This window comes from Pipistrellus hanaki, assembly GCF_964339955.1.
Source record: "Pipistrellus hanaki genome assembly, chromosome: 3".
NCBI lineage: Eukaryota > Metazoa > Chordata > Mammalia > Chiroptera > Vespertilionidae > Pipistrellus > Pipistrellus hanaki.
The window spans coordinates 155,654,322-155,679,666 of NC_140505.1; the positions used below are offsets into that span (position 1 = coordinate 155,654,322).

The 25,345-nt window shown below is 37.5% G+C and overlaps 1 protein-coding gene across 2 annotated transcripts in view; it reads right to left on the reverse strand.

The window, feature by feature from the left end:
- Positions 1 to 14,276: 14,276 nt before the first annotated feature.
- Positions 14,277 to 25,345, reverse strand: part of CCDC91 (coiled-coil domain containing 91) — a 247,348-nt gene continuing 236,279 nt past the window's right edge. For both annotated transcript variants that reach the window (XM_084877249.1, XM_084877248.1), the window contains exon 13: positions 14,277 to 15,325. In XM_084877249.1, coding sequence (XP_084733375.1) covers positions 15,215 to 15,325 — 111 coding nt within the window. In that variant the 3' untranslated portion in view covers positions 14,277 to 15,214. The remainder of the gene's footprint in view (positions 15,326 to 25,345) is intronic.

Here is a 25,345-nt window from a genome sequence, read left to right on the forward strand (position 1 = left end):
TGTGAAATTTTATTTAACCATATATTGTCAAGTAATTAGTATAGTTTAGCTGAAAGCACAGAGTCTTTCATCTGTATCTAATTATCTGAGTCACAGATAAGCAGAGCAAGGTTCATCCGTGTGTGCACTCAGACATGTGTGTGATATAGTGGAAGAATGCTAGATGACAGGTCCAGAGACATTGCACCTGTATAACTTTGGGGTAGAAATTAATAATATTTTCAAATAGCAGGGTCCCCATTTTGCAGGAGCCTATACCTTGCTGTCTACTGCTCAAAATTGTTACAAAATAGTAGTATCTTGGCACTAAAAACAAGTTTAGAAATCGTCCAATACATGATTATACCCTTAAAAGTGCTATGGCTCGGCCCTTGAACTCAGTCAATAAGAGGAACAGGACCTAAAAGCCAGGTGTTGTAATCCCTGTCCTGAGTCCTCTAAAGAGAGTGAGAGGAAGGAAGGTGGAATGGGGAAAGCACCAGATGTGTCTCCCTGACACACACCCTTCCAGATGTTTGCCACCAATGCTTGGTCTTCCAGATGTGCCTGAGCAGCACCAGATGCAATACAAGGACTTAATAAAAAGGGATGTGAAAGCATGCTGGCACCGGTAAACTCTTAACCTGTGCCCCAACTGTTAGGTTGGTGTTGGTATTTTTTTCTGATGTATGACCATAGGCAGCTTTCTGGCTAATGGCTAAGCAAATGCCTGATGTTAGCCACAGGGAGGCCAGAGCCAGAGCGTGTGATGGCTCAGCAGACACAACCACTTCTAGAAAAATGGTGCATAGGTCAGTGTCACCAACGTGGCTGCTGAAAGCCCTGCTGCTACAATGCCTAAGGACAGAAAGTGAGGGAAGTTGCCATTATGCATTCATAAAAAAAAAAAAAACTCTGCCCACCTCTGTGCCGCCCTAATGCTGAACGTGCCCTTGTTAATGCCGGCTCTCCTGGGTGCGGCCAGGCAGGGTCTGAGCCTACAGTGGGCTCTGATGAGGACACGCCAACTGCTACCTTGCTCTCAGGCTTCATGTTCTTAGAGTCAGTCATCTTTCCTTACTATGCTCTGGTTACAAGAGAGATGCCCAGATTTTCACATGAGCATTCAGAGTTTTTTCTCTTTCCTTAAATGGTATGCTTGCTTAGTGCTAAAATGTCTCCAAAATCCACTGTGAACATCGTTACCTGTTGTGCCGTCTGTACAGCAGGTGAGATAGAACCTGCTGCTGCAGCTGTTGCTGTGAGTTCAACCCAACTAGTTGCACATTCTTTAGAGCAATGATGGAGTTTCCAGTTACTTACAGGACGCAATTATAAATGCATATTTGCCTTAGAACCAGCTTGGTATGCTTACTCTTCTATTAGCAAGACACTGTGCTTTTTGGAACGTGTGTACTTCCCTTTCTTTAAATCTCAGCTGACCCTTACCTCCCTATAGGCTTTCCAGACAGTATCTTTACCCTCTGGTTTTCCTCTATTCATAATATAAAAAATAGGATAAGTGTACTATGTATATTAATTGTTATACTTATATTAATATTTTTATTATTAATCTAGTAATAATATCAATATATTGATTATTATATTATTATTATTATCACAAGGGAGTGGGGGGAAACTTTGGGAGATGGTGGGTATGTTTATGGCCTTGAAAGTGGTGATGATATCATGTGTATATAGCTATCCCTGAATTCATCCAGTTGTGCATATTAAGTATGTACAGCTTTTTACATGCCAATCATACCTCTAGCTGTTTTAAAAAAAGACAGAAATGGAAAAGCTATCAATAGAGTGGGACCCATCATATGTTTGACTCCCAGACCTTTGACCACCTCCTGCTCTATGAGCCCTTTGAAGAAGTGGCACGAACACACCAGGGAAGAGAGGGAGTGCAGTAAGTGGTGACTTAGAAACAGAGATAAACTTAAATTCTTTCTCTCCTTTCCCAAAGTACCACAAGGAGGTGACTCTAACTGGGAGTAAAACCTGACCCCTGGGTTATGTATGGGAAAGTCACAACTGTCTTCAAAACACAATTATGTTTTCTTTGCATATTAGAGAAAGAGCCCCTCTATTTCATCTGCATTTTAAAAATAAACTAACATCCATACTAACCATTGGCCACGTAAAGGATGCTTTTTTGTTTTTTTCCTTTTTTGGTGATTCTTTAATCACAGCGCATTACAGAGCTGCTTCCTTTTTCTAAATTGTTTCTATAAATAATTTACAGAGTTGTGCAACAAGCAGATGACACATGGAAATCAGAATCACGGCTTTTATGGAGACCACATATTTTGCCTGTAAATTGCCTCCAAATGGCTTGGAAAAGAATCTTGCTTTATACATAGTTTTCAACCAAGAGGAGCTACCTGAGTGCCCTTACAGCTACTATTCAGTGGAGCCTATTTCTGGGCTCCTCCATCACACCTTTAGGATGGATATGTCAGCTCTCTTCTGAAGGAAAAATCCCACCGAATTGCAAGAGAACTTAGAATTCTTGGTAAAAAGATAAGAGAAAGACAGTACAAAAGGCAACTGTTAGGAAGAAATCTGGAGTGTTCTAAAAGTCATTGTAATTAAAACACAGCAGTTTGTAATTATCCTAAAGAGAAAAAAAATTATATATAAGGCTCAAAAACATTAATGTGGTTACCCAAGGCCCTGCCACATTACTTCAAATTGACTTGGTAAGATATGATATCCTCAGATGGACTGAACTCTAGTTGGAAGGCTTAAAACAAAGAAAATGCAGTATAATTAGGTGGAAAAAGTAGTGGGTTTGGAGTCACTGGTGCATGGTCGGCCTGCCATTGACTAACCGATTGACCTTTGGCAATTCATGGAACTTCTCTGTGACTCAAATTTTGAAACTGCAAAACAGGATACTACCACTTAACCTTGGGCTGAAAGAATGTGTGAGAAGGTCTGTTTACAAATGCTGCTCTCCACACTTGCCTCTGTTTCTCCTCTCTCCACATAGTGAGACAACCTCCCGCCTAACTCCTCCACCAGCCACCGGCTTCATTTTAAATTTTACATTGAAATTCTCCCTCGGCATAAGCTCATAATTTACAAATGTTTGAGTTTTCAAATATTTCCTAAAGTCAGCATTCAACACAATATTTTTAAATTAATCCATTAGTATATTCAGATCCAGTGTTTCTTTAAATTACACTTCAAATTCAGGAAATGGGTGTTCCTTTATCACCCCTCTGCTCTTTGGTTGCATTGCACTTCTTGACTCCTGTTAGCAAATCCTTATTCACTGTTCAGATTCTTGGTGTAAGTGAAGTAGTCAACCACAAAGGGGCTTATGGAAGTATTCCTCTGACAGCCAGTCACCTCTGTGATGGCTTAGAGACATTCCCCAACTTCCCGGGAACAACGATTGTAATTTTGATTCAGGAGGAGTTCTCAGACTTGGCTGTGTATTAGTAACCTGGGAAATCAGTTTGAAATGAAAAGTTCTGGTCTTCTGCAGAAGATTCTGGAAAGTTTAGGCAGAACACGTGATGCCTGTGGCTTTAACAAGCACCCGGGGATTCCGAGGCAGGCGGCCCATAGGTATCCCTCCTGAAATTCTACTGGACATTATTTCGCCAATTCCACGTCTGATCTGGAGTTCCTAATCCTTGTGGTTTAAAAAGGAATATTTTAAAAAGAGACATATTAGCCAAAGAATTTTTATATTAAAAACCGTGATGACATATGTTATCAAAGCCCAGTCTTGAGTTTGGATGTTAATTTTTTCACATATGTGTTTTAGAGAGTTAATCTTACTTTACAAACATGTAGCATCATAATACCAGAAGCCACTCCAAGGAGGTACTATAAAAATAAAATGCATGTAAAAAAGACAACAGTACTTAGTCATGAAAAGTAGGACAGAAACGTTAATAATTACCTCTTTAGCACTGATAATTTTAAAAATTAGATTGTTCAACTAAATGAAACTAAGTTGAGGCCAGAATGCCCACAGATTCCTTTTCCATTATAGTGTTTCCACCCACATGCAGTATGAGGGATGTGTTTGTCAGCACTCAATGGCACACCTAGACCAGAGGCAAGCTAAGGTGCAACCATGAAACAGCGATGATTGAATATCAGCTATCTGGCATTATCAGTAATTCAATAAAATCTGCATTTGATTTAGTACAAAGAATACTAAGTATAAATACAATGTGACAGAAACAAATTTTGTTTTTTCTTATTGTCCTAATTCATTTCATACAACCCTGACCCATTTTGCAAAAGAAATAAAATAAAAATTACTGCCCAACTAGTGTGGCTCAGTGGTTGAGCATCAACCTATGAGCCAGGAGATAAGGCTTAATTCCCAGTTGGGGCACATGCAGGTTTTATCCCCAGTGTAGGGTATGCAGGAGGCAGCAGATCAATGATTCTCATCATTGATTTTTCTGTCTCTCTCCCTCTCACCCTTCCTCTCTGAAATCAATGAAAATATATTTTTTTAAAAGAAAATTACTAGTTACAGATGGGCTGTCAATGAATTTTGTGATTTTCCTGTTACCTGGAAGTCATTTTTTATTGTCGACTACAATTACACTGATTATAAATGTATTCTGTCTATATTTTGGAATTTAGTGGAAGATCAGCTGAAGAACGTGGTGCCTTCTAAAATCTTTGTTCTCTTACCCCTTCAAATGTATATCTATCTATCTATCTATCTATCTATCTATCTATCTATCTATATCTATCTATCTATCTATCTATCTATCTATCTATATATATATATAGAGAGAGATATCTATATATAGATATATATATAGATATTTATAACATTCATACAGACTAAATGCATAATGCATAACATATACACATAATGTGTGTGTCTGTGTCTCTCTCTCTCTCTCTGTGTGTGTGTGTGAGAAAGAGAGAGAGAGAGAGAGAGAGAGAGAGAGAGAGAGAGAGAGAGAGAGAGAGAGAGAGAGAGAGAGAGAATGCACCATTTTCAGTTAAGAAACTTTTTGGAAAATGTTTTTAGTAAATTTCCTCAACACTGAATGGCTCAACATAACCTGAGAAGTACTTTTATAGCAATCTGAAGGCACACGTTTTATCCTCATCTTTGTATCCCAGGGATCCTGTGTGGTGCCCACAAACATTGGACACTAAACAATAGCCATTGCTATGGATGTGATCCTCTTTGGACCAGTAAGGTTAGGTTGGTCTCAGTGAGTTTCTCAAAGAAGTGATGGTGCAAACAGGCCAGGTTTTCTCCCGAGTTTTATCTTGTCTGGTTATATTAAGTTAGATCAGATTATGCTTCAGTAGTAGAAAACTCCCAGATCTTAGTGACTTACACTCCAAAAAGGTTTCTTTCTCATTCAACTACATCCATCCGTGGAGATCCTCCCAGCTGACCATCCTTCACATGACCGGCCACTTGGTGATGTAGTCTGTTTTCATCTTGTCTATGGTCTCAACACAAAGATGCTTCCACTCTCACCAGCAGGGGAAGAGAGTTTGGGCCGATGGGTCTGGCAGCATAATTAAATGTTGGTCTTGGCGCCACACATCCCTCTGATGAAAGGCCATTAGTACTGGTAGCTCTGCTCCACCTAATTATAACCCTTCCTACGTCCCAGAAACAGAGCAGAGCTGGACAGGATAAACCCAGAAGTCTCTACCATACAGTTCAATGATTTTCAAGGAAATAAACAAGAGAGTGGTAAGCTTCTTTTAGCAGGGGGAGAATCATTAAAAAACTTTGATTTATTGATTGATTTGTTTACAAAGAAACTATGTAGTCATGTATAAAATTAACAGATTTTAGATGCTGGCTATAAAGAATTCTGAAGTTTTTTTTTTATTTAATATATTTTATTGATTTTTTTTTATAGAGAGGAAGAGAGTAGGATAGAGAGTTAGAAATATTGATGAGAAAGAAACATCAATCAGCTGCCTACTGCACACCTAGTACTGGGGATGTGCCCACAAACAAGGTACATGCTCTTGATCGGAATCAAACCTGGGACCCTCCAGTCTGCAGACCGACACTCTATCCACTGAGCTAAACCGGTTTCGGCAAGAATTCTAAAGTTTTAATACATTAGAAAATCTAATTAGCTCGGCAGGTGTGGTTCAGTGGTTGAGCATCTACCTATGAACCACAGATTGGATTTCCAGTCAGGTGCATACCTGGGTTGCAGGCTCCATCCCCAATGGGGGCATGTAGGAAGCAGCCAATGACTCTCTCTCATCATTGATATTTCTATCTGTCTCTCCCTCTCCCATCCTCTCTGAAATCAATACAAATATATACTTAAAAAAATCTAACTAAAATTAATGTGAATTTACTTTACATGCTGTGCATCTAATATTTTAAAGCAACCTCTCTTTCCTTTGTCAATGTATAGCTGCACAAACAGTTCTAAATAATAATAATAGAAACTGATGACGGAAAGCCCAATCAGAAGCTGATTAAAATGCTATGTTCTAAAATAGAGCCAGAGACACAGAAACATGAACAGACAGTGAAATCTCAGAGGGAAGGGATGGAGAAAGTGGGTGGGAAGAGATTAAGCAAAGAATCTGTATGGATATATTATATGCATAACCCATGGACACAGACAATAGGGTGGTGAAGGCCTGAAGGGGGTGGTGGGTGTAAGCTAGAAGGGGACAATGGGGGGGGGGGCGGGGAGAAGACATCTGTTAACACTTTCAACAGCAAAGATAAAAAAACAAAAAGAACATTGTTCTGAAGCAAATTTTATTGTCACTAAATATGTGGTATCAATCATTGAGAGTTTGATTAAAGAGATTTTTCCTTTCTTTGATCATATGCATTTTTTTTCTTAATGACTTCTTAAGAAAAATACAATATAATGTATTATAATTATTTAAAGTCATGCTAGGCCAAAGCTTGAAGTATTGTGCAGTATAGTTATAGTTTCTGGTCATCCCAAAATCTCTTTAAAAGTGTTGCTAGAATTGAGTTGATTCTCTGAGAGTTCTTTAAAATCAATTTTTCTCTGGCACCTTTTCAACACTGAATGGCAGCTGAATTTAAAAATTGACCAATTTCAAGCCTGACATATAAAACTGACACCAAGAATTTAGAACTAACTTGCTAATGTAATTGATGTTATTCAGCTTCCTCCTCAATCACAGAAGTGTGAAGAAACTTACTGGTCCAGCCATTGGAGTTGGCTGGGGAGCCATGAACAAGAAGAAAAATCTGTATGAATTTATAAGAAATGGAAGTCAAGCTTCACTTTAATTTTTGTGTGAAAGAGTCTTTAATCATATAATTAACCTTCTTGCTTAGATGTCCTTTAGGATGGTATGAAATACCATCAGCTAAGGGAGAGCTCAAACATAGTGCCTTTTGGATGTGCTGGACGAGGTGAAGTCTGAATTCCCCTCCAAACTTAGGATTTGATGTGTAGACAGAGCGTGCAATTTTGCAATCATCCGAGCCAGAAGAGGATTTAATATTACATTCAGAACTGTACTCAAATTGTCAAAAAATCTTCAATAAAATAACATTGCAAACCATACTCAGCTAAACTAGCTGGCAAAGGTAGTATGACAAAACAGAGAAATAAAGCATATGGGACATAGTGTTATTTACATGTTTTCAGAGCTTTCGCCCTGGGTGGCTCGCTGTTTACAAGACAGCAGTTTCCACCCTTCCCCTCTGCTTTAGTTTGACACAAGGCCAAGTCCTTCATCTGACTTCATATGACTGTGGTCTAGCTCAGATTATTATTTGTCACCACTCTTCACAGCAGTCAGGAATGCAGCAGACTAGGAGAGTGGGGGGAAGGGGAGGGAGGTAGAGGGAATGGGGAGACGAGAGGAGGAGATTAAGGGACCGAGTTTGTTCAAAGCAAACATACCTGAGACAATCACAACAGTGAAATATGGAGGCTGCTCACAATTTAACATTTTAGACAAAAGATGGAGGGAAAAGCATTTCAGAATTCTCAGAATAGTTACTGCCATGGGGAGGAGGGAGTCATTCAGCAACGCACCCTCGCTGAAGATGTTTTACAGAATTCGAGCCTCTTACTTAGAAACTAATGGGACAGCTGGCTGAAAGATGACAGATCACAAATGCTTTCCAAACAAATTAAGACATGGTTTAATGGAAGGAAACTGGGCTGGAGATACCAACGTGGCGGTCTTTAAATTTATTTATTTTTAATTTATTAATTAAGGTATCACATATTTGTCCTCACCCCCCCCATTCCAATCCCAAACCCCTCCCTATGTATACCCCCTCCCCCTCTGCTGTCCATGACCACTGGTTAGGCTTATATGCATGCATACAAGTCCTTCTTTAGCACATGGGGTGAATACAGTCATGGAATTAAGATGAGAATATAGAGAAAGAATAAAAAAGTGAGGACATCAGCCCTGTTGCATTGAAAGTTAAGGCCTATATAACATTGCATTTTTAATAATATGGAATTTTAGGCTTTCCTGGTAGACTGCTTAATATGTACAATAGAGAATTGCATCTCAAATTCGAATAGAGATAAAACACATTTCTGAACATATAGTTTTTCATGTGGGGAACATAACCAAAGCTTTATGTTAGGTAGAATTACTGTGACATTGAAAGAACTGCATTCATATAAAAGGGAAGGCATCTTACTCTTCAATGAGTATAGCTGGATTGCTTGGAACCTACAGAGCAGAGTTTCCTAAATAATCTGATTTTATATTTCTACCTGGTTTACCTAATTTTATATTACTGCTACCAAATTGCCAGTTTGATTTGATGTAACGAAGAAGTCTTTTCCATGCTTTATGAGAAAAAAGGAGGAAATTATAAGGAAAATAAACTGTGTTGCTTATCTTCATCTAAAAGGCCATAAACATAAAAACATATTTGCCTGTAAAATTATAACAGAACTTTAAGAATAGCTCACTGATTCACTAAAATTTTACTAATTGAATCACTTTAATTTTTTTTTAATCCTTACTTAAGAATATGATTTTTTTTATTGATTTTTTTAGAGGAAGAAAGGGAGGGGAGAGGGAGGAAAGAAGAGGGAGGGAGGGAGAAAAGGGAGGGGGAGGGAGGGAGAGAGAGAGAAAAAGAGAGAGAGAGAGAGAGAGAGAGAGAGAGAGAGAGAGAGAGAGAGAGAGAGAGAGAGAAGGGGGGGGGGGGGAGGAAAAAGAAACATCAATTGCTTGCCTCCCATATGCATGTGCCCTGACCTGGGATCAAACCTGCAACCTTTCGGTGTAGGGGACTCCATCAAACTGAGCCACCTGGCCAGGGTTTTTAAAAAATTTTTATAGTTTAAATTAAACATTTACATTTTGGAAGTTATGGAAAGCAGAAAAATAAAGATAAAGAACACTACAGGAAAAAACATGTTTCTAAATGTCGTGCTTTTGATGCTGTGGGGAGGTTACTAACAGTTTCAGAAAAGAATGCCTACACAAAAGAGCTCACCCTTCATTATGTATATTTTTGCCACAAGGAATTTTCTATAAGCTGTTGCAGTATCAGAGCTGTGTTGGTCAGTGATTTGTACATTCTGTGGCTTCAGTTTTTCCTTTTGAAATCAGCTCCCAGACTTCTGAGAACTGAATGTTTGCCAGGACTGAGTCAAATTTTCCTACCTTTTGAATTAGTCTGTTTCATGATTTCTGTGTGTATTCCAAAAATACAAGACCAGTTTACATCGCAATTGGGAGACTATCAGATACTCTTTGGCATCCTTTATCACCAGGACTCTCACATGACATTCCCTGATCCAACCCACTCCAAAACACCTCTCCTCTCCTTACCCACAACTCCCATTGGATCGCCCACTCTTGATCACAAAACCATATGCATACAATCTCTTCAAATTTTCTTTTCTCCTTGTAATAACTAAACCTGTTCATCCAGGACCAGTGAATTTAACATACACTCTAACGACCACTCTATGAGATGTTATTTCTTATTCTCTGGATAGGCACCTCTTAGCCCTCTAAGAAATTATTTCATATATAATTTTTCCATGTTTTCATACTTTTACTCTTAGAGGATCTTATAATTTGGGTAGTACATTCCTATCACTTTAGTAGCATTCTAGTAGCTACGCTTTTGCTGATTTAGTTATTTTAGAAGCTTTCTGAAATGTGAAATTCATTTCAGTGTTCAGATGTTTTGTTGATTCATAGAAAGCTGGTTACTGTTTTATGAGAGTTCTTTTTTGAGAATACTATTTGAGTTCTTATAGGACCTCAGTTAGAAACACAGCAGTCTTAACTATTTCTTTAAATTTGTAGTCAGAACTATTAGCTGGAGATTAGTTGAGTTATAAAGAGGTACAATGATTGATTAATTCAATTATTTGTGAACTCACAGTTATATACTAAGTCCACATCACAGGCTAGACACAGCAAACTGCCTTTAGGATACAATAATCAAACCAAATGTGGGCTCTTCCTTCAGGAGGAGATAGATCTAAACAAGAACACGAAATACTAATTATAAATGATAACACAAGATATTAAATTCTAAAGTACTCCTTAGAAAAATCCTAGTATGTAATCCCTGCGGAAGGGAAAGAGAGAATATAAAGGCAAGTAACTTTTTGAGAATGGATGCTTCAGGGAAAAAGAAAACAAAACTAGACAAAAGCAAATAAAATTTTACCAACTATTTTTCTTTTATTTACATGTACCAATGATTTATGCCCATGTAGTTCCTGCATTATGGCAGTTGGGTGTATGCAATGTGTTTGTTTTTCAATTAAATAAAGGGAGCAGTTTTTGTTCTGCCTGGATTTTAGAAAGTTCTGGAAGTCAGTCACAGCTGTAAATTCTCAAATATTGCTTCTACCCCCTCACTGTGATGCTGCTGGTGATGCCTACAAGTGAGTGCGGATTCAGAGCATATTGGCTTTCTGCTCCTTTAGTAGAGTCTTTGGAAACACAGTGGAGTGTATAACTGGCCTGTAAACAGAAGACTTGGGCTAAGTGCTTTGATCCAACTCTCCTGCTTCTCTTGGAGTTTTATGTTTTCCAGGTCCTTACATATGTTTTTCCCCCTAAATTCAGATTTTATTTTTTGCAAAGAATACCTTTGTAATTTAGTGAATTAATTACTTTGTGTTTTACTACTTAAAACATAGATAGCATTTCCTGATTCCATTCAATTTAACTGTCAGATTAAAAATAAAGCTATAATTATAGATACTTGACTAGTGCAGAATAACACCAATCATAAGGACATTGTTCTGGTTTTGATTTCAAAGCAATCTTGAGCAAGACTCCCTTGAATTGGAACATGAGTCAGCATTTAGCAGAGCTGAGTTTAAACCTCTGCTCCAGATTCTAAGTGACAGAGAACTTCAAACTAGGGCACTGTTTGTTCATAGTTTTAGGTATCTGTGATTTACTTGGCATTGCTAGACAATAGGGGCTTCATTTCATTTATATTTTTAACATTCCCTAAAATAAATCAGAGTGTTCCCATTTTGGATGTGGATTAGTATGGCGGAGAAAACAAAGAACTTACAAGTGCTGAAGATCCAGGGATTACGTGTGCTCTGTGCTGGATTGCCTTGGTTAATATTTTTTTGGTTGCACAAAATAGAAACTGGCTCTGGCGAGCTTAGGGAGAAAAAGTAAGTGGTGCTGGCATATTAGAAGAATATTTGGTTATCTAATAGAATCCAAGACTCAGGAAAGACAGGGATCAAGAGACTTCTGACCTCAGAGTTCCTTTCTGTCTCCCTAGGGGAAAGTAGTTGGAGAGTCTTAGCATATGTCAAGAGGCCCAGTTGGGATCAGACCTTCATCTGTGAATTGGTAAATCAAGGTCAGAGGGGCAGAATTATACTGTTTAGCCAGTTGTTAGTGGGCTACCACACCTGTACTTTGTGGGTAATTCCCAGAGAAAGGGGAATTACTGTGAACTGGTAGCCACACCAGCGAGGTCTACCCTGTGAAGTATTTTACAGGCTTAATTTAATTTGCACAAAAAGCTTATAAAAGTCACTATTTCCACATCACAAACGAGAAAATTGAGACGCAAATTGGTTAGGCAACGTGTCCAATGTCCCACAATTAGCATGTGGCAGACCTAGAATTCCAACTAAACTTATAAGGGGGAGGGGCATATTCTTCTCTTAAGAGATTCATGTGATAAAAGACTACATGAGATAGAAACTGTGAGATATTTTCTCTTGGAGAAAATATTAGGTATCTCCAGAGTACTAGAAAGAGTAAACTGAGTGTTGAAAGCTCTGGGGTTGAATCCCAGCTCCACCCTATCATCATGGGCAAGTAAATATCTAATCCTCTTCACTCATAAGTGCTGAATATCATCTATTTCACAAGGCTATTTTAACTTCTCAGGGTTGTTGAGACAACATGTGAAAATACTTGGCATAAAGCAAATACTAATTTTTTGGTGGGGGAAATAACGTTTTTATTAATGAATCCTTAAGCAAGCTACCAAAAAACGAGTCACAATTTGAGACTGGCTTTCTCATTCAAAAAACTGAATGGCTTCTTCACCTAAACATAACAGTAGGAAATGTTACATACAAAGAGTTAAGGAAATCATGTAACAGGCAAAGAAAGTTTTATATACAAAACATTTGACTACTTTAAGACTTTGAGCCCACATTGCAGGAAAAAACTTACCTCTGGTCATAGCATACACTTAGTCACCCAATTCTCTTAGTGAATACTACCTGAGGTGGTAGGATAACCAGAGCAAAAATGACTTCAGTTCTGAATGTGGTAATCTCTGAACATCACTGAAACATTAGCTAATTTGGTTTGGAATGATTAATGTATTCAAACATTCTAAGCCCAGATGATAATTCTCAGTTATCTTTAAGGGAAGCTCTGTGGGAAAGCAAGCACTAAGCAACCCAAGAGTTTATTATTGTGCATGGTGGGTGTTCTGCAAATACTCAGAGACTGATTGGTATTAATTTGTTCCAAATTACTTCAGACAATTAGTCTATGTCAACAGTGAAGTTGGAAGCTTAAATGGAAGAAAAAAATCTTTCTGTGGTGATAGGGATGAAAGAGAGGTGTGGACTATTATATTCTCTTGATGTTTCCATTATTTCTGGATCTTAGTTTGTGACCTTCAATGCTTCATTTTCATATAAATCATCTCTGAGTTAAGTTGTAAAATACCCTATCATTTAAATTTGATGACAAATAGTCAAGTGGTTTTAAATATGACCATAACATTGTGTCATTGGCTTGTTCCAAAGTTAAAAGCCTCCCCCATATTTTTAAAAATATATTTTTATTGATTTCAGAGATGGACGAAGAGGGAGAGATAGGAACATTAATAATGTGAAAGAATCAATGATGGGCTGCTTCCTGCATGCCCTAATTGAGTGAATAACCGTGGCATGTGCCCTGACCAGGAATCGAACTGAGGCCTCTGGTTCATAGGTTTATGCTCAACCCCTGAGCCATGCCAGCCAGGTGCCTCTCCTATTTTTTCTATACTGCAATTCAAGTCAGTGGCCTGCTTGCCTTAATTCCTCATTTAAATTTGTAAGAGAAAACTAGTTATTCACATTTGAAGAGTTTTTGTAAATATTTAGGGCAAGCATGTCAAACTCAAAGGCTAACACAGGCCAAATAAACAAGGTTTAAGTTTATGTGGGCCGCAAAAAAAAAAAAAAAAAAAAAAAAAAAAAAAACTTCAATCTTCATGGAAACGTAGGTTTATTTCAGTGAAGACATGCTAAATACAAAGGACTGAAATAAATGAGTAATCGTTAACATAAAGTAATAGAACATTTTAATAAAAATTAATATTTTTCTTGAACATTAACTTACCAGACACTGAGAAACTTCACAAATTAATAAGCATAACACAAATAAACCTACTTTTCTTATTCTCCGAAAGTGAAATATTTCCTGTTGCACACACCCCACAAGTCAGTACAAGACTAATGACCTGGCAATCAGCAGCTAAAATATGTGCTGCTAGTATTAGTGGAGAGAAATGGTGCGCCTGTGTGTAAGACGCATAAGGGAAATGAATGCAACACGATTATAGTAATCAGTCATTAGTTGTAGTTCATTATTAATAATTATGTATAACAAGATATTATAAAAATTAAGTTATGAAATTTTTATTAAAGGATTTCTTACATACCGTGATATTGGCTGGACCGCAAAAATATTCATTGTGTTTGACATGCCTGATTTAAGGTGTATGTTAAAAAATTATCATCCATGGATATATAAGTTTAAGTAAGAATTTTTTTTAAAGGAAGAAAGAATTAACTTAAAAAGGCTAAAAAATGACCAAATAAGTTTCTAAAGCTCTTTTTATTACACTAATGAATCCCATAAAATTACAAAGCCCACAAAAGTAGAATCATTTCAAAAACAAAAGAAATTGCTTGCATAATTTTAATGACAACATTTAGTTTTGGTGTTAAAAAACAAAACAAACAAAAAAAAACTCTCATGATTCTGCATTGAAGCACACTGCTCATGAATTAAGCACATCATGAAATTCTGGGCAATAATTTCATATCTCTTATATGAACCTGACTTCATGTAAATGGTTATGTTACATTCCCTTTCTAGAGATTAAGTTCATGATATGATTCATTTAAAAATGAATTTATTGATTCACAGTGACTTTGAAGAATAGAAACAGGAACAAAGCATATATCATACACATACCCCTTTAAATGGTACATTAGATCAAAGTGAAATTAATATAATGATCTTTAGTGTTTTCAACTGTTACCAACAAAAATAGATCCCTCTACAGAAAAGAACTGTGGTAATGTCAGAAGGAGATGTTGAAATCTATGCTGTTTTTATCCTCAAAATCAAATAAATGCATGATTACATTCTAGAATCATATCCAGAGTCACTGTCAAGCAATAAGTAAATATATTTACTGCTTCTGCCAAATACAATATAACAGGCCGGAGGCTATAAAGTTTCTAATTAACTTTGGGTAATGAGGATATTTTCAATGGCTTTTGAGTCACATTACACATTCTGTTGCTGCTGCTACCAAAATAGTAGTAAAGGTAAAGGAGTAAACAAAAGAAAATAAATTACATCTCTTGATCATTCTAAATATTGTTTTGGTTTATCCTTGAAGTGGAAATCAATTATCCAAGGCTTGGAAAGAAAACAAAAGCATCTTTGTAATTCACTGCATGTATTATTGGAGAGGTCTAATGATTTATCCATTGCCAGTGTGGGTTAACTTGTCATGTCCTCTTTACTCAATGTCAACTGGTTCCGTAGCTATCAAAGCACTTAGCTGTTTCTGAGCACAGGAGAGGAATAGTTCCAAACTGGACAGGCTTCTTTGGCGGATGACTTGATCAAGCTGTCAATATATTTTTTTTTAAGAGAGAGAGAGAGACAGAAAAAATTACACTTAGTTGAGGGATAAAGAATATTATGTCATTGAAGGCCACTGGAGAAACCATCTTAGATGATGACTTAGAAAATCAAGTAGTGCTTTAAACTTAGAGACAATGTAGTCACTATTCCTGGGCTATTATCTAAGATAAAAAGATAAATCATTACAATTTCATAGTTGATGTTATTCAGTTATTGAAGAAATACCATAAGTTTGGCTCGAGTGATTTAAAAATATATAAATAGTATAAAATTCCAGTTCTTAAAGAATATACAGATCAATCATCCATAAAGATCATGTAAATAAACAGATGCAAAACACAAAAGAAATATACAGTAGAGAAAAGCAGCATAATTGCATCATGTATAGGGTTTAGTAGGGCAAAGAATAAGGGAGAAATAAACAATTTTCTGAAATTAGAGAACGTTCTTGGAAAAGGTGTACTTTAAGATTGTTGAAGCTATTGGACTTGGTCTTCCTGCTGAGTTAGAGGTTTTTTATTAGGATTTTAAAAAAATGTTTCAATAAAAATTAATATAGTAAAAGGTTTAATAATGAGTCATATATAATAAAGAACTTTCAGAATGGTAAGAATTACTGAATGCATCAAGGAAACTTTCTAACTCTTCTTCCCTATTTGTTCATGGTGTAAAAATTACCATTAACAACACAGTAAAAGAAAACCAAATAAATTCCATTTCACAATATATACCTGTGATTTTCATGCAAAAGTTGAAATATCCTTCATACAAATTCCCGCCAACATAAAAGACAAATCCAAACAAAAATTCTGAAATCACATTTCTATAACCCACTGATATTCAAAAATGACTGAAAAAACTGGAAGATTAAATTTTTGAAGTATCCTAAGAATTAATTAATAAAAAGAATATTATATGTAGTAAAATGCTCATGTAAAATGATTGAACACTCCTAACATTCCCTTAAATGTTAATATTTTGTGAATTTAATATATTTACAGAAATAGGATTCCTGCTTATTCATTTTCCTGATTTTATTTCCTTTTCCTCTGAAATGATAGCATTTGGGGAATATATACTTTCTGCTTACAAGTGTCTATTAAACAGGACAGTTCATTGCATTATAATCCCCAGGTAAATGGAGATCTTGCCTGTCTTGCTGACTAGTGTACTCCAGCATCTAGAAAATGGTCTGGCACATGTTAGACATATAAAATACTTGCTGTGATTGAATCAATCAATACATATTTAAGCCTAATAGAGCAAGATAATCTACTATAAAATGATAGATGCACTTTTAATCCTTAAAGTGAAACATACTTAACCTAATCTAAAATCTTAGTAGGAATTAAAGTTCAAGTTTTTTTGTTTTGTTTTTTAAATATATTTTATTGATTTTTAAAGAGAGGAAGGGAGACAGATAGAAACATCGATGAGAGAGGAATATAGATCAGCTGCCTCCTGCACACCCCCTACTGGGGATGTGCCCACAACTAAGGTACATGCCCTTGACTGGGACCCTTCAGGCTGCAGGCCAACGCTAACGCTCTCTCAACTGAGCCAAACCAGTTAGGGCAAAGTTGAAATTTTAAGTTTTATTCATACACACACACACACACACACACACACACACACACAGATTGAAATCTAAATATTTGCAGTTTTAAAACTTATTTTGTACTTGGTCCAAATTCAAATAATAGAGAAGACAGTACCAACAACACCCACTTCCAGTCCACATCCAGTGGTTCCTGTCTACTTTTGGGATGTTTTCACGCATTTATGTCTGTTTTTCTAACACATGGTCCAGATCTTATAATCATAACTATGGGAGGAATGATACAATCAGTTAGTTTTACTGTAATTACTGGAAAATTTTCCTATCTCATACTTAAGAAATTGCTTGACTATCTTCCATGATTTATTTAACTATATTACCACTGACAGACATGTATTTATTGCAATTTTGTCTTGTTTTTAGAGCACCAAAGAAATTTACAACCTGAGTACACACCCTTCAGAAGATGGTCAAGCGTTTCTCTTGGACAGATCCTAAATATGTGGAATTTCTAGGTCATAAGATTTGCATATTTTAAATTGTGATAGATGTTTCTAAATTGTTTTCCACAATGAGAGCACCAATTAATCAGCTCCATCTACAATGTATAAGAGGACCACTTTGCTCTATTTTCTTCTTTTAAATGCTTGCATGGTTTTTCATTATATATTTATAATTTTATATATAATGAATATGTTATTATTTACTTTTAAATTATTATATTACTAGACTTTGGATTGTTCCTAATATTTTGCTAGTATAGTTAATGCTATATTAGATACTCTTCAACACCGCCCGCCCTCTGTATATTTATGCTAACATATCTTATAGAAATTGTTTGAGCCAAAGAATATGTCACCTACAATGTTACCTCTATTAAAAATCAGGTTTCCAAATCAGTATGAATATGTCTTTGGGCTCCCTATTCTGTTCCCATAGACAATTCACCTATCCCTACAGAAATATATTACTGTATTTTATAATAAATTTTAATATATCACATTTTAACAACCATATAATCAAATATTTCAGATGAATGTAAATTAGTGAACACTTGTAATAAAGCATAAAATCATAGCAAAGTTCAGAAGCAGTTTCTTTGGAGAAACTTTTCTCCTTTGGGGGTATATGGCACAAACTCACAATGTGTCTGGACCTAACATTCAACCTGTGATTATTGCTAAGTAACAATAATCATCTGGATTTATACATTCAGAATGTATCTTTGATATTTAGCTAAAAAAAAGCAAAAACATGTATAAAGACAAAAAGTTTAAAAGATTTTTATTCAAACACTAGATGCCCGGTGCATGAAATTCATGCCCAGGGTGTGTGTGGGGGGGTGTCCCTCAACCCAGCCTGCACCCTCTCCAAGCTGGGACCCCTCGAGGAATGTCCGAATGCCTGTTTAGGCCCGAGTGGATCAGGCCTAAATGGACAGTTGGACATCCCTCTCACAATCCAGGACTGCTGGCTCCCAACCGCTTGCCTGCCTGCCTGCCTGCCTGCCTCCCTGATTGCCCCCAAGTGCTTCTATCTGCAAGCCTGATCACCCCCTAACCACTCCCTTGCCTACCTGATTGATGCCTAACTGCTCCCCTGCTGGCCCAATTGCCCCTAACTGTCCTCCCCTGCAGGCCGGTCACCCCCAAATGCCCCTCCCTTCAGGCCTGGTCACCCCTAACTGCCCTCCCATGCTGGCCTGGTCACCCCCAAATCCCCTCCTATGCAGGCTTGGTTGCCACCAACTGCCCTCCACTGCATGCCTGATCGCTCCCAACTGTCCTCCCTTGCAGACCTGGTCCCTCCCAACTTCCCTCCTCTGTTGGCCATCTTGTGGCAGTCATATTGTGTCCACATGGGGGTGGCCATCTTATGTGTTGGAGTGATGGTCAATTTGTATATTACCTCTTTATTATATAGGATACCAAGCGCTTTTCTCTTACTTGTGATAGGAGTCAACCTAATTTAGTAATGATCAGCTGATGGACATCTAGTTTTGGGTTAGGCAGCTGCAACAATCACTTCACTTCTCTCAACATGCTTCCCCAAAATGTCTGATGGTAAGAATCCACTTAATAAACAGGAACTCAACACTTTGAGAAGGAATAAGGTGACACTGAGACTCTGTAATGAGTAAGATAAAATGGACCATCACAGTGCTGAGTTTCAGATAAGTTGGGTTCTTCCTGGGCATAGAAGAGAAGATCATCTGTGAGGGGGACACTTGAGACCTTTCTCTTAAATGATGAATTCCTCTCCCTGAAACAAGTACATCAAACTGATGTTCTTGGCAAATTATTGCATTTCAACAGTTTCCATTTTATTAGGCATAACCTTATTATCCTTTATTGAAGCAAGAAGAATTTCAGAAAAATATTCAATTCCTTTTGTCCCTCCAAAAGTGGGGCTTAGCTCTGCATTTGTGGCTTTCATTTCAAAGTGAACCAAAGATTTGTATTCTGTGACTTCATGTTGGCAGTATTATATGGAGAATAGTGGTGGCAAACATTTTTGGGTATGGGTTCACAATCTCTTCTTAATAGTGTAGCTCTAACTGCTTTGTTTTCCCTTCCATTTTCTGTTGCTTCAGCTGCAGCTCTTTCAGATATCTGAAAAAAAACTTGGAAATTCTTAAGTCCCTCAAATGGACACTGGAGCTTTATAAGTCTTTTTCTCCCCTCTTTATCATCTCTTCAGTTTTCCAGTATCCTGCTGAAAACAATTTGGATGCATACAACTTGCTAAAAGTTAGTATTTATAAAAAAGAGCACACGAATTCCCAATAATTCCCTATCTTAGATTTATCTTTTCATCAGTATTTCATGTCACAGCAAAAGAAAAAGAAAAAGAAAACATCTCTAGACCTTTTCTCTTATCCCCTCATCACCAAAACACAATATGATGGGTGGTGAATTTATACTGATCTGAAGAGCTAAATATAAAATCAATTATAAACATATGACTTATTTTAATGGGACTGTTTATAAGACTGTTTACATCACCAAAAATTTGAAACATTGTTTTTGACTATATATATCTTATATGTTATATATATACTAGAAGCCCAGTGCATGAAATTCATGCACAGGAAAAGGGAATTCCTCAGCCTGGCCTGCACTCTCTCCAATCTGGGATCCCTTGGGGGATGTCTGACTGCTGTTTTAGGCCCAATACTTATGGGCCTAAACTGGCAGTTGCACATCCCTCTGGCAATCCGGGACCACTGGTTCCTAACTGCTTGCCTATTACCACTCTGCCTGCCTGCCTGATCACCCCTAACCAGCTCTGCCTGCCTACCTGATGCCCCTAACCACATTCCCCTGCCGACCTGATTGCCCCTAACCACTCTCCCCTGCCGACTTGATTGCCCCTAACCACTCTCCCCTGCTGGCCTGATCACCCCTAACCTCTCTGCCTGCTTGTCTGATTGCCACTAACCACCTCTACTGTGGCCCTGCCACAGTGGCTTTGTCCGGAAAATGTCCTGTTTATCCAGTCTAATTAACATATTACCCTTTTATTAGTATAGATTTGTAGTACTGATTGTGATTTCAATATATTTTGGACTTCTATAAACAAAGTATACCAAGAGATGTGAAAATATTAGCTTTACCTTTATCAAAGTTCTTTTACAACCTATCCTTCTGAAATTTTAAACATGATTGAAAAGTGATTTAATTTTTCAAAGAAGCTAGAATGGCTATTTGGCAAATCCACAATAGAAAGTGACTCATAAACAAATGTTATCAGCTTAGTAATATACATTTTATGGATTCATTAACAAGTTCTTTCATGGGCATTGTAGAAAGGTTAAGTATCATGATCCAGAACTATGACTATTTAGACAAATTTTCCAGTTAACATCATCCTATTGAGTAAAAAGGATTGTTTACCTTTTGATAAGAAATAAAATAATTCTTCAATCTCTTATTTACTATAACTGTTAGGTGCTGACATGTATAGTAATGACTGAGTCCATGAAAGTTGGGGAGTTCATGATGGAAGAGGATAGATGAGAAAACTTCACAAAAGTGGAACCTGAACAGGCTCTTAGAGTATTAAGAGCATTTCCTTGGACAAAGAGGAGCAACATGTGGAAGAAATCCTAGGAACAGATTAGCAAGAACAGAGACAGAGAAGTGGAGGAAGGAAACATTATTAAGACATTGAGGATGAAGGCTTAAGTCTAATGGAGACAGTCTGCTAAGAATATTCATACAACCCAATGGTGTGGCTCAGTGGTTGAGCATTGAAGTATGAATCAGGTGGTCATGGTTCAATTCCCAGTCAGGGCACATGCCCAGATTGCAGGCTAGATTCCCAGTAGGGGATATGTAGGAGGCAGCCTATCTCTCTCATCATTGATGTTTCTATCTCTCTCTCCCTCTCCCTTCTGCTCTGAAATCATTAAAAACATTAAAGAATATTCAGACATTCTTTCATGTTCCCATTTATTCAATATTTATTTAGTACCTATTATGTGCCAGGCACTGTTTTAGGCACTAGAAATATAGTGGTGAATAAGGCAATCTCTGCTTTTATATAATTTACTAGAGGCCCGGCCTGCATCCTCCCACAATCTGGGACCCTTAGGAAGATGTCCGACTGCTGGTTTAGGCCTGATCCCATAGGGATCTCTACACGGTTGGGCCTAAACAGGCAGTCGGACATCCCTCTCATAATCTGGGACCTCTGGCTCCTAAGCACTTGCCTGCCTGCTTACCCGATTGCCCCTAACCGCCTCTGCTTGCCTGCCTAATTACCCCTAACCACTTGCCTGCCTGATAATGTTTAACCCCTTTGCCTACCTACCTGATCGCCCCTAACCACCTCTATCTCAGCCCCCGCCACAGTGGCTTTGTCTGGAAGGACATCCAGAATAAAGGTTGTTTGGCCATCTGGTCTAATTAGCATATTACACTTTTATTATTATAGATAATTTAGTTTGAGGACACAGTTAATAGGGATCAGCACTATAAAAAATAAAAGTAGGGTAAGAGATTTGACAGAGACTGGGGGGTCTATTTGTTGGGGAGGATGATTAGAGAAGACCACTGGAGACAGTCATAATGATGAGACCTGAATGAAGTGAGGGAGAAAAGGCACCATGCAAAAACATCAGGAAAGACAAATTTAAGGCAGATGAAACTGCAAGAGAAAAGTCCAAAATGTGGGTCAGACTTGGGCTGACTGATTATTGGCAATAAATAAGAGAATGGAGCAAAATGAGCAAGGAGGGAACTGATGGGAGAGAGGATCGGAGACGTGGACGGAGGCCAGAGCATGTAGGGCACTACAGGTCATGGGAAGAGTTCCAGCAACTCATGTTTGAAAACTGTCACACTTATTACTGGGAAAAGCAGACTGTAGGAGCACAAGAGTGGAAGAAGAAAACCCAGTGAGAAGACTTTTGGTTGAGGAAAGATGTAACGTTAATCAAACTGCTAGCAGTGGAGGCTAACAGCAGGTCAGATTTGGGACATATTTTGAGATAGGACCAACTTAAATTGCTGATGGATTAAAAGTGTGGGTGAAAAGAGAAATGAAGGTGATTCTTAGAATGAGATATGATGAACTGGAGCTAGAGCGAGTTGGCCAGAGGAAAATTAGAGTTTTGTTCTGAACATGGTTAGTTTGCCCAATTCTAATAAACTAGAAGCCTGATGAACGAAATTCATGCAAGGGGCTTGGTACTCACAGCCCTGGCTGGCCCTCGCAGCCCCCCGCTTCATCTGGAAGGTTGTTAGCATATTAGCTCTTTATTACATGGAAAATTTCAGTGATTGGATTTTAAGAACCTGCAATTCAGAGGAGCTATCAGGGTTAGATACAAATTTGGAAATCATCTGCACATAGAAGGCATAGGTGCTAGGGAATGAATGTGGATAAAAGAGAAAAAGTCAGAAGACTAAGCCTGGAGACACTCTAATACACGATCTAGCAGAGGAGTATGGGATATGAGGTTTGACAGGCAATTATGGTAATGGTTGTCTTAATGCCCCACATAAGGATATCTTCAAGTTCTAACCTTTGAACTTATGAATGTGACCTTATTTGGAAATAGGGTCTCTGAAGATGTAATTACGATGTAATTTCAGGTGAGTTCATCATATGGATTAGGGTGGCCTATAAATCCAATCATTGGTATCTTCATAAAAAGAAATCCAGAAACACAGACACAGGGAAGAACACCAAATAAGGGAGGAGGCAGAAATTGGAGCGATGTGTCTGTAAACCAAGGAATGCAGAGGGAATTTCCAGCAACATCAGAAACTGGAGAGAGGCATGGAACAGATGTGCCCAGAGCCTTCAGAGAGCATAGCCCTGCCAACACCTTGATTTTGGACTTCTAGCCTCGAGAACTGTGAGAGAATAAATTTCTATTGTTTTAAGCCATCCAGTTTGTGGTAGTTTGTTACAACAGCCCTGGGAAATGATGAACAATAATTTTTCCAGATTGTTGAGGTCCGTATTTATACACTTCTATGCAGAAAGTGTTTTGTTTAAAATAAATACATAAAGTATTTTTTAGTCAAATAAGTTTGGGAAATGAAGGATTAAAAGATTTCTTTTCTACCTGCCTGGTGCTTCTCAATGGTTGAGCATTGACCAATGAACCAGAAGGTCTCGGTTTGATTCCCAGTCAGGGCACATGCCCAGGTTGTGGGCTTGATCCCTAATAGGGGGCATGCAGGAGACAGCCAATCAATGATTTTCATTATTGATGTTTCTACCTCTCTATCCCTCTCCTTCCTCTCTGAAAAAAAAAATATATATTATTTCTTTTCCACAGAACTTCCCAGAGCTTTTGTGCTAAGAAACACTGTGAACTACCAAAATGGCTATGCAGTAGTACAGGTAATGTATGTCAGATTTTAAAGCTTGGAGTCATGTGTACACATGTATGTAAAGCATACTTTGGAAAATGCCCCACAAATCAATTTCTGTTGACAACTCCTCTAGATGGGAAACAAATTGTTAATGCTGGGAGAAGACCACACTGCCCTTTATAACAAGTAATCATGAAGCTGTAATAGAAGGGACTTTGTAAATGCTTAGGCAAACATCTACATTCTACAGTTGTGGCAAGTGGTGCTCCCAGTGGTTAAGAAGCCAACTTCACAAATCCAGTATGTCCTCCTACATACATACACACTCTTTAACATGTATTAACCTACATTTATCTTTGCTTAAGAAACCCTACTATGTATTATGACCTCACTGCTTCTGACAATGGAAAGATAAGACAGCCCAGGAGAACCAGCAGTATGACCAAAAAGGTCAGATATGACTACCCTTACTCTTGCTGTAGACATGAAGCAAGAAGATTATGAATTATTTTAAAAGTTAATATACAAATATAATTGTAATAGCCTGTTTCATTGTATGAGATCATTATATGAAGGGCTGATGGACATGAAGAAGCGCAAGTCATTTTTGAAGGCTAATTATTTTTATTGTAACATTTAAACATTTTCCCTCTAAATACCACCACCTTTACTTTTCTCCAGTATCCTCAAATTCTGCTTCTCATTATTTCAGCCTCAGAAAATTTAGACTTATCTGTAACATTACTGGTTGCATTAATGGATATTCTGGAGTATCTATTTTATTACTGGTATACTAACCATAAAGACTTTCTCTTTTAAAATAGTCTTGTCTTTATGTTTTTCAGATAAAGAAATTTGACTGCAAGAGGATATATTGTATATAAAAACTGAAGTTTAGCCACGAAATCCCCTCATTGGGAATATAGCTATGCCATAATTGTAAATCATGCTGAAGGAGACTTTGAACCAACTCAGGATAATAGTGTTACATGAAATAGATGTTTAGAATAACTTCGACTAAAAGATTCAGGTAGGGCAGCAGTTTGAACTAATGTGGTGCCAGTTGCCTCAAGCCTGAACTTTAGAAAATATAGGCCTAACTGCTTTACCAGAATATTTATAGGCTGCCATTCATGTCCCATAAAGACTTTCAATCCAGAGTTCACATATCCTGTTCTCTTTGAGAATACTTTTCAACTCAAAAGTATATTTCAAGTCTATCTGACTATATAGTTTAAAAATGTAACATATAAAGAAGCTGTGTAACTTTCTAGCATGCACAAGATGAATTACAGATGCTCTTTTTGAGTAAATGAAAAACGGGCATAGAGAGTCTTAAATCCTATTGGCCACAACTTAAAAACCATGTTATTTATTTATTTTTTTTTGGTCTTGTTTTTTTTGTTTTAACATGTTTTAGGGTAAGTAAATTCTCTGCTTTTGAATCATCTACAATAAATTATACATATTTGGGCAGTTCTTCCATTTTATTCCAAACTACCACGGAATCCACTGGGAAATGGGAATACGCATTTTTGCTCTTAACTAAATTATCTGGGCAGAATAAAGCAATATGTATTCCAGACTCCAATGTGCAGACATACCACCTTGG